Source organism: Cottoperca gobio, unplaced genomic scaffold (assembly GCF_900634415.1).
Source record: "Cottoperca gobio unplaced genomic scaffold, fCotGob3.1 fCotGob3_374arrow_ctg1, whole genome shotgun sequence".
Classification (NCBI taxonomy): Eukaryota; Metazoa; Chordata; class Actinopteri; order Perciformes; family Bovichtidae; genus Cottoperca; species Cottoperca gobio.
In genome coordinates, this window is record NW_021166968.1 from 1 (window position 1) to 12,500 (window position 12,500).

The 12,500-nt window shown below is 25.6% G+C and overlaps 1 protein-coding gene across 1 annotated transcript in view; it reads left to right on the plus strand.

The window, feature by feature from the left end:
• The first annotated feature begins 145 nt into the window (after positions 1-145).
• The window catches only part of LOC115005819 (far upstream element-binding protein 3-like), a 29,380-nt gene continuing 17,025 nt past the window's right edge, over positions 146-12,500 (plus strand). The window contains exons 1-4 of the mRNA XM_029427783.1: positions 146-397; positions 3,439-3,547; positions 4,423-4,456; positions 4,725-4,774. Of these exons, the coding sequence (XP_029283643.1) occupies positions 305-397; positions 3,439-3,547; positions 4,423-4,456; positions 4,725-4,774 (286 nt within the window). The 5' untranslated portion in view covers positions 146-304. The remainder of the gene's footprint in view (positions 398-3,438; positions 3,548-4,422; positions 4,457-4,724; positions 4,775-12,500) is intronic.

Below are 12,500 nucleotides of genomic sequence, written 5' to 3' on the forward strand. Positions count from 1 at the left end.
AATAATAATATTAAAATAAATAATAAAATAATACACATCTATACCAATTTAAACAAATAAAAAAACAATAATCAATCATTAACTCGAGTAATCCGCTCTTCGTGTGTTATTCTCACTCCTCATAAGAACGTGATGTTATGTGACCGGTGAATCCAGTTCCAGAGATCTACTTCCTCTCGGTGTCTGAAACCCTCCGCGGAGTGAGCCTCCCTCTCTCACCGCTCTCTGACGGCAGCTTCAGCACAGTTAGCAGCCCGAGCTAATCCGGCTAACAGCTAACAGCTAACGGCTAGCAAGTGGCGCTATGATGGCGGAGCTGGTGCAGGGACAGGCCTCGATGAACCAGCCGGGGCTGAAGTCAGACGGCCTGGCCGATGTTTTACAGAGGGCCCGGCAGGTAACAACAACACCGGGGCTCCACACACATCCGTTCCGGGCCGTTTAGATCGAGCCAAAGCACTTTTATTCGGATTCGCCCGTGTTTGTGTCTCTGCTGCTAACTCCCAACTTCTGCGCTCCGTCAACACACACTCACTCTCACTAGCATGCTAACTAGCTCGGAAAGCACTTCGGAGTGGGACTTGTGGCCGGTTTTGGGGGCACTTTATCCGGCTGACACGGTCTGGGAGATAGTTTAGGGGGAGTTTGTGGAGCTGTCACCCGGAGGGGAGCGCAGTGGGACCCGGGGTGAGGGTGTTGGAGGAGGTGGTGGGGGGGGGGACAGGACAGAAGTTTGGCCACACGTGTCACTGAGGCAGCAGGCAACCTGTTGAGACAGAAACACGGTGAAAAACACGGAGCCCGGTCCCTCTGCGGAGCCGTACCGTGAGCCACTAACGGCTCAGCAGGCCGGGGACACGCGGGGCTTCATACGGTGTTTCAGGCAGTTAATATGAGCGTCGGACCCCCCCTCCCCTCCTCCACTTACAGGCTGCTGTTTACTGTAAGTTGGTTAGAAACTAGGCTGGCGTTATGCAACAGCCTCAGAGCCATATACAGCCGAGTGGAGGTGTGTCTGCCTCCTATGGAGCGACAGACAGGCAGTCAGAAGAGACAGACAGACAGACAGGTGTTTTATTCTCACTGTCATATTATATATCTGACTGACATCCAGCTGCACGTGTGAAGTAGCTGCACACCTTGACATGTTCAGCTCTTAATAATTGTCCCTCTGAGTGTCACTAACTCTGTTTCCTTGAATTCTTAAAGAAAACTTTATTTCCTCTCCGGCCTCCAGGTGACAGAATCCAGAAGGTTTCTACCTTCAGTCTCGATGAAACAGAAAACCTCCGTTCACTCGCACGCCTCAGCAGAATACTGAAGTCTCCTTTATGAGCTTCACGAACTCTGACATGAAGGATCGCTGGCCAGTAAAATGTCACTTTGGGCTGGAAAATATTCGGCCAATTTTGATGAGAATGTGGCGTCTCGCGTCCTGATGCAGAGTTCAGATTCAGTGTCGTGAGATTCTGTAAAACATTGTGATTATAGGACGACTATAAAGATCTCCACCGCTCACAATCTGACGCTTAACTTTCGTAACGCGGGCTGAACAGATCTGCGTTTATCACTTTGAGGAAACATAAGATTCTTTGGTTTCCTGCGGAATAGAAACGTCTCATTGATCCAGTGAAACGGCTTCATGTGACTCACTTCTGATCGACCGTCAGGCGCCACTCGAGGGTCCGATGTTCAGATGCGTCGCATTAAGATAAATACGCAAGGTTTCACACGTAACCAAGCTGAACTCGGTTTCTTATTGCGCACAGGAAATGTACACGTGATAACAAGTTATAATGAAATGTTAGTGTGTGTGTGTGTGTGTGTGTGTGTGTGTGTGTGTGTGTGTGTGTTGGAATGAATTGGAAAATACAAAACCTCACAGCGATGACTCGGCAGTTTCAGGGTCAGAAATCGACTGCAGCTCAATTATTTATCAGTTATTTGTCACGTTTAATCTTTGTAAGTTAATAAATCAGCACTTTCTCCAACTTCTCGTTTCAGCTTTGTCTTAACCGCCATTTTGTGCCGAATCAGTTGAGATGTTTTATTTCCAGCTTTATTTTCTATCGTAAATAAATCGAACAGACTTTATGTTTGTTACGATTCTGCTGTAGCGAGAGGAACTTTAATTTATAATTATATTCTATACATCAAATCACCAATCTCATCACGTGATCTGTGTTAACGTCGGAGGTCATGGTGGAACAGCAATAACAGATTCACACACGATCTCCACAGTTCTTACTAATTACTGGAGTTCCCCAAGTCGTACCGGTCCCGCGCAAATACGCCTCAAGTGACCAATGGAGACGAGAACTGAGCGAGAGTGCTGCAGGCGCCAAACGTGCTGCAATGTCGGCGTTTCTGCTCCGTCCGTGTTCGTCCACTAAAAGTTTGTTTCTGTCGGCTCAGATTGTGATTCTAAGTTCTGACCACATTATGGAGCTGCAGAGAAACAAAACCTGTTTCTTACCTCGACCCCGTCTCGAAGTCTCGCTCGCTCTGAAGTCTCGCTCGCTCTGAAGTCTCGCTCGCTCTGAAGTCTCGCGTTGCCTCCACATAGTGTAAAGCAGCTCATTCAGCCATGACGCTTTTAACAATGTTGTATCAGTGCTCGTCTTAAAACAATAGTGTGCGTCATGAGGCTGCAGGTGTAGGTGTGTGTGTGTGTGCGTGCAGGTGTGTGCAGGTGTGTGTGCAGGTGTGTGTGCAGGTGTGTGCAGGTGTGTGTGCAGGTGCGGCAGTGATTCACGTCGTCCTGTGTGAATGTTTGACAGCAGCAGATTCCTGCTTCCTGCTGCGCTTTTCTCTTCTCCTCTTTGTCATGACAACGCTCAAGGTTACGTGTGTGTGTGTGTGTGTGTGTGTGTGTGTGTGTTTGCAGTATTTTGCATTGTGTTGCCAGCCAAGGTGAGGGCAGCTAATGGCTGTGAATGGGCTGTTGACTCTGTCGACATATTTGTGAGTGAACTCAGCGACGTGACGCTGCAGCTGATCGACGGCCTTCAGAGTAAAATCATGTCTTCACATTAACGCTGCTTCAGTGTTGAGTTGTGCGGCAGCGCGTGAGAGGTTAACACTTGAACGTCTGTCAATAGTTTATGTTGCTGTTGGTTATTACAGGTCGTGGTCACTCGATCGGCGTTAACACACATTTATAAAAGAGGATATTTTCGTTTGAAGTATTAAAACATTAACGTCTCCTTTTTTAAAAGTCTGTCGACGTTTGGACTTTTTAAAACGTCCGGGAGTTTTTGGAAATGTGCAGATTTTTGTTTATCAGTTGGAACAAAAGATTTCATTGCTCAAACATATTTCCACTGAAATCGATGTCTGTCCAAATGTTTTCTCTGGTGTACGAATGTTGGACGGGCGTTCATAAGAGAGACGTCCTGCTGCGTTCAGGTGTCACAGCTGTTTGTTTCTGTCCATCAGATGGTGGGTAAGATGGGCGGAGAAGCCATGTCTCACCTCAACAGCTCCTCAGGAAGCGTGGAGCCCTCGCTGTACTACCCCGGCCAGAAACGACCAGGAGAGGACGGAGGTGAGGAACCGGAGATGTTTGATACAGATCTGAACTCTGCTGCCTGCGCTGGGTTTCTACATATCTGAACAGTTTCCCACCTTGACCTGGAACAAACAAAACTAATATTAGAATGTTTTCAGTTCAGACAAAACATCCAGATCACGTTGTTGGTATCAGTGTTTTTATAGTGTAGCGACAAAACCACAGGAGAGCTAGTCAACGTTAGCGGTTAGCTGCTAGCTGTTAGCAGTCCTGCAGATTTATACTCAGATTTGTTCAATTAAATTTAAACCCGTGCAGTAAGATTAGTAATATTTAGCTAACAGCTAACGGAGGTTCCATAGAGTTACATTATGCTGCGTTCAGGCTCTCTTCAGTAAAAATGAGTTCTGGTTGAAGGTAAATTATAACGTTATCATGATGTGTTCAAATGTAATCTTTAAAATGTAGTTTTTGGTGAGAAAGTAGAATAAATCCAGATGTTTGAAGATGTTTTCAATATAAAACAGATATTAGATGAACTCTGAGCTGTTGAACCTCCTGACAGAAGTCTGAAGTCATACAGGAAGTTGACTTCATGGAGTTAGTGTTTGTTGTTACTGTGGTATCAAACTGGTATCAAGAGTCCTGGAGTTCCTCTGGTGTGTATCGACTGCTCAACTTCTGGTTTCCTGACGTCCGTTTAACAATCTGACCTCAAATCAGACGAGATATTTGATATTATTTGATGTTTGCTTGCTTGGCTGGCAATATCATACTTTAATGTTTATTTAATATACAGAATGTTAGTATGAGACTTCGCCCTGTTTCTTCTTCTGTGGTGCAGAAACACGTCCATCAGGTCACTTATCCTGAAATGCATTCATGTCTAATGTGTGTCTCTCGTTTCACAGTAGGTAACCAGCTAGCAGCCATGGGGCATCAAAGGTACGAGCAGCACATATTGATCACACACACACTCACACACACACTCACACACACAGCAGGGTGGTAATGATGTGCTCAGCATCATATACGTGTTTGTAAATAGACATCAGTGTGTAGCAGTAGATAAGTGTTTATAGATCTGTTCTCCTACATCAACATAATCACTTATTGACAGACACACACACACATGTATATCTACACACTGTGACCTGTGTGTGTGTGTGTGTGTGTGTGTGTGTGTGTGTGTGTGTGTGTGTGTGTGTTGCAGCAGGGTAATCACAGAGGATTACAAGGTCCCGGACAGGATGGTCGGCTTCAGTGAGTATGACCTCCGACTCTTGCTGCTTCCTGCGGCTCACTTCTCCGTTCATCTTCATTTTCTGTCATTTTCATCTTTTTGGGTGAATTCTGACTTTTGCATTTAATCGTGAACAGAATCGTGTTCAGCTGCAACCTGATGCACCTTTAATGCTCAAGAGTTTTCACGTCACAATAAAAGCTCCTCTGTAGAAGCCATCCTGAGTAGAAGTAGAAAGAACTCAAACATGTTATAATGCAATAAATCATAAAAAAAGATGAATTTGAAAGATTGTGCCTACACGTGTTAACAATAAAACATACGTTTCGTATTTAAGTATTTTCCAACAGTTCGTTGATTTAATCAAATTTAATTTACAATTCTGATTTTGGCTTCCAGCAATTATAAAAACAAAGTAGTCGAGATAAATTGTTTATTGAGCCGCGTTCTGTTTCACGATGCAGAAAATACAAATAAATGAAACTTTCATTCTTGAGAATATTCAGAATGTGAAACAATATATTAAAATATCTTAAGTAATTCAATATAACCACAGAAAACAAATGGACTTGGGCACCAAACTTACACTTAAATAAATATAATAGAGTTGGCCAAAATAGTTGAGTATTCATTAATATACTAACATAAGTCGATATCATATTTATTGGAATTCCACTTTACATAGACCCTTCTTCAAAATATTCTCTCACGGTATATATTATATTTTACAGTATATATTATTATATTTTACTTTATATATTATTATATTTAACACTGTATATATAATTATTATATTTTACTTTATATATTATTATATTTAACACTGTATATATAATTATTATATTTTACTTTATATATTATTATATTTAACACTGTATATATAATTATATTTTACTTTATATATTATTATATTTAACACTGTATATATAATTATATTTTACTTTATATATTATTATATTTAACACTGTATATATAATTATTATATTTTACAGTATATATTATATTTAACACTGTATATATAATTATTATAATTTACAGTATATATTATATTTAACACTGTATATATAATTATTATATTTTACAGTATATATTATATTAACACTGTATATATAATTATTATATTTTACAGTATATATTATATTTAACACTGTATATATAATTATTATATTTTACAGTATATATTATATTTAACACTGTATATATAATTATTATATTTTACAGTATATATTATATTTTACACTGTATATAATTATTATATTTTACAGTATATATTATATTTTACACTGTATATAATTATTATATTTTACAGTATATATTATATTTTACACTGTATATATAATTATTATATTTTACAGTATATATTATATTTAACACTATATAATTATTATATTTTACAATATATATTATATTTAACACTATATATAATTATTATATTTTACAATATATATTATATTTAACACTGTATATAATTATTATATTTTACAGTATATATTATATTTAACACTATATAATTATTATATTTTACAATATATATTATATTTAACACTGTATATATAATTATTATATTTAACAGTATATATTATATTTTACACTGTATATATAATTATTATATTTTACAGTATATATTATATTTAACACTGTATATATAATTATTATATTTTACAGTATATTATATTTAACACTGTATATATAATTATTATATTTACAGTATATATTATATTTAACACTGTATATAATTATTATATTTTACAGTATATTATATTAACACTGTATATATAATATTATATTTTACAGTATATATTATATTTAACACTGTATATATAATTATTATATTTTACAGTATATATTATATTTAACACTGTATATATAATTATTATATTTACAGTATATATTATATTTAACACTGTATATATAATTATTATATTTTACAGTATATATTATATTTAACACTGTATATAATTATTATATTTTACAGTATATATTATATTTAACACTGTATATAATTATTATATTTTACAATATATATTATATTTAACACTGTATATAATTATTATATTTTACAGTATATATTATATTTAACACTATATAATTATTATATTTTACAATATATATTATATTTAACACTGTATATATAATTATTATATTTAACAGTATATATTATATTTTACACTGTATATATATTATTATATTTTACAGTATATATTATATTTAACACTGTATATAATTATTATATTTTACAGTATATTATATTTAACACTGTAGATATAATTATTATATTTTACAGTATATATTATATTTACACTGTATTATAATTATTATATTTTCAGTATATTATATTTAACACTGTATATATAATTATTATATTTTACAGTATATATTATATTTAACACTGTATATAATAATTATTATATTTTACAGTATATATTATATTTAACACTGTATATATAATTATTATATTTTACAGTATATATTATATTTAACACTGTATATATAATTATTATATTTTACAGTATATATTATATTTAACACTGTATATAATTATTATATTTACAGTATATATTATTTAACAGTATAAGTATTAATATTACAGTATATTATATTAACACTATATAATTAATATATTTACATATATATTATATTTAACACTGTATATATAATTATTATATTTACAGTATATATTATATTTAACACTGTATATAATATTATATTTTACAGTATATTATATTTAACACTGTATATATAATTATTATAATTTACAGTATATATTATATTTAACACTGTAGATATAATTATTAATTAATTCACTGTATATATATTATTATATTTACAGTATTATTTAACACTGTATATAATTATTATTTTTACAGTATATATTATATTTAACACTGTATATAATTATTATATTTACAGTATATATATTTAAACTGTATATATAATTATTATATTTTACAGTATTATTATATTTAACACTAGATATAATTATTATTATTTAACACTGTATATATATTATTATATTTTACAGTATATATTAATATTTAACACTGTATATATAATTATTATATTTTACAGTAGTATATTATATTTAACACTGTATATATAATTATTATATTTTACAGTATATAGTATATTTAACACTGTATATAATTATTATATTTTACAGTATATATTATATTTAACACTGTATATTAATTATTATATTTTACAGTATATATATATTTAACACTGTATATATAATTTTAAATTTACAGTATATATTATATTAACACTGTATATATAATTATTATATTTTACAGTAATATTAGATTTAACACTGTATATATAAGTATTATATTACAGTATATAGTATATTAAACACTGTATATATAAATTATTATATTTTACAGTATATATTATATTTAACACTGTATATAGAATTATTATATTTACAGTATATATTATATTTAACACCTGTATATATAATTATTATATTTTACAGTATATATTATATTTAACACTGTATATAATTATTATATTTTACAGTATATATTATATTAACACTAGGTATATATTATATTTAACACGATATAATTATATATTTACAAGTATATATTATATTTAACACTGTATATAATTATTATATTTTACAGTATATATTATATTTAACACTGTATATAATTATTATATTTTACAGTATATATTATATTTAACACTGTATATAATTATTATATTTTACAGTATATATTATATTTAACACTTATATATAATTATTATATTTTACAGTATATATTATATTTAACACTGTATATATAATTATTATATTTTACAGTATATATTATATTTAACACTGTATATATAATTATTATATTTACAGTATATATTATATTTAACACTGTATATATATTATTATATTTTACAGTATATATTATATTTAACACTGTATAGAATTATTATATTTTACAGTATATATATATTTAACACTGTATATAATTATTATATTTTACAGTATATTTAGATTTAAACACTGTAATATAATTATTATATTTTACAGTATATATTATATTTAACACTGTATATATAATTATTATATTTTACAGTATATATTATATTTAACACTGTATATAATTATTATATTTTACAGTATATATTATATTTAACACTGTATATATAATTATTATATTTTACAATATATATTATATTTAACACTGTATATATAATTATTATATTTACAGTATATATTATATTTACACTGTATATATAATTATTATATTTTACAGTATATATTATATTTAACACTGTATATAATTATTATATTTTACAGTATATATTATATTTAACACTGTATATAATTATTATATTTTACAATATATTATATTTAACACTGTATATAATTATTATAGTTTACAGTATATATTATATTTAACACTGTATATAATTATTATATTTTACAATATATATTATATTTAACACTATATATAATTATTATATTTTACAGTATATTATATTTAACACTGTATATATAATATTATTATATTTTACAGTATATATTGTATTTAACACTGTATATAATTATTAGTATTTTACAGTATATATTTAATTTAACACTGTATATATAATTATTATATTTTACAGTATATATTATATTTAACACTGTATATATAATTATTATATTTTACAGGTATATATTATATTTAACACTGTATAATATTAATTAATTATATTTAGGCAGTATATATTATGATTTAACACTGTATATAATTATTATATTTTACAGCATATATATATATTAACACTGTATATATAATTATTATATTTTACAGTATATATTATATTTAACACTGTATATATAATTATTATATTTTACAGTATATATTATATTTAACACTGTATATATAATTATTATATTTTACAGTATATATTATATTTAAACACTGTATATATAATTATTATATTTTACAGTATATATTATATTTAACACTGTATATATAATTATTATATTTACAGTATATATTATATTAACACTGTATATAATTATTATATTTACAGTATATATTATATTTAACACTGTATATATAATTATTATATTTTACAAGTATATATTATATTTAAACACTGTATATATAATTATTATAATTTACAGTATATATTATATTTAACACTGTATATATAATTATTATATTTACAGTATATATTATATTTAAACACTGTATATATAATTATTATAATTTACAGTAGTAATATTATATTTAACACGTATATATATTATTATAATTACACGTATATATTATATATTTACAACAGTATATATTATATTTAACACTGTATATAATTATTATATTTTACAGTATATATTATATTTAACACTGTATATAATTATTATATTTTACAGTATATTATATTTAACACTGTATATAATTATTATATTTTACAGTATATATTATATTTAACACTGTATATATAATTATTATATTTTACAGTATATTATATTTAACACTGTATATATAATTATTATATTTTACAGTATATATTATATTTAACACTGTATATATAATTATTATATTTTACAGTATATATTATATTTAACACTGTATATATAATTATTATATTTTACAGTATATATATATTTAACACTGTATATATAATTATTATATTTACAGTATATATTATATTTAACACTGTATATATAATTATTATATTTACAGTATATATTATATTTAACACTGTATATATAATTATTATAATTTACAGTATATATTATATTTAACACACTGTATATATAATTATTATATTTTACAGTATATATTATATTTAACACTGTATATATAATTATTATATTTTACAGTATATATTATATTTAACACTGTATATATAATTATTATAATTTACAGTATATATTATATTTAACACAGTATATATTATATTTAACACTATATAATTATTATATTTTACAATATATATTATATTTAACACTGTATATAATTATTATATTTTACAGTATATATTATATTTAACACTGTATATAATTATTATATTTTACAGTATATATTATATTTAACACTGTATATAATTATTATATTTTACAGTATATATTATATTTAACACTGTATATATAATTATTATATTTTACAGTATATTATATTTAACACTGTATATATAATTATTATATTTTACAGTATATATTATATTTAACACTGTATATATAATTATTATATTTTACAGTATATATTATATTTAACACTGTATATATAATTATTATATTTTACAGTATATATTATATTTAACACTGTATATATAATTATTATATTTTACAGTATATATTATATTTAACACTGTATATATAATTATTATATTTTACAGTATATATTATATTTAACACTGTATATAATTATTATATTTTACAGTAATATTTATATTTAACACTGTATATATAATTATTATATTTACAGTATATATTATATTAACACTGTATATAATTATTATATTTTACAGTATATATTATATTTAACACTGTATATAATTATTATATTTACAGTATATATTATATTTAACACTGTATATATAATTATTATATTTTACAGTATATATTATATTTAACACTGTATATAATTATTATATTTTACAGTATATATTATATTTAACACTGTATATATAATTATTATATTTTACAATATATATTATATTTAACACTGTATATATAATTATTATATTTTACAGTATATATTATATTTTACACTGTATATATAATTATTATATTTTACAGTATATATTATATTTAACACTGTATATAATTATTATATTTTACAGTATATATTATATTTAACACTGTATATAATTATTATATTTTACAATATATATTATATTTAACACTGTATATAATTATTATATTTTACAGTATATATTATATTTAACACTGTATATAATTATTATATTTTACAATATATATTATATTTAACACTATATATAATTATTATATTTTACAGTATATTATATTTAACACTGTATATATAATTATTATATTTTACAGTATATATTGTATTTAACACTGTATATAATTATTATATTTTACAGTATATATTATATTTAACACTGTATATATAATTATTATATTTTACAGTATATATTATATTTAACACTGTATATATAATTATTATATTTTACAGTATATATTATATTTAACACTGTATATATAATTATTATATTTTACAGTATATATTATATTTAACACTGGTATATAATTATTATATTTTACAATATATATTATATTTAACACTGTATATAATTATTATATTTTACAGTATATATTATATTTAACACTGTATATATAATTATTATATTTTACAGTATATATTATATTTAACACTGTATATAATTATTATATTTTACAATATATATTATATTTAACACTGTATATAATTATTATATTTTACAGTATATTATATTTAACACTGTATATATAATTATTATATTTTACAGTATATATTGTATTTAACACTGTATATAATTATTATATTTTACTGTATATATTATATTTAACACTGTATATATAATTATATTTTACAGTATATATTATATTTAACACTGTATATAATTATTATATTTTACAGTATATATTATATTTAACACTGTATATATAATTATTATATTTTACAGTATATATTATATTTAACACTGTATATATAATTATTATATTTTACAGTATATATTATATTTAACACTGTATATAATTATTATATTTTACAATATATATTATATTTAACACTGTATATAATT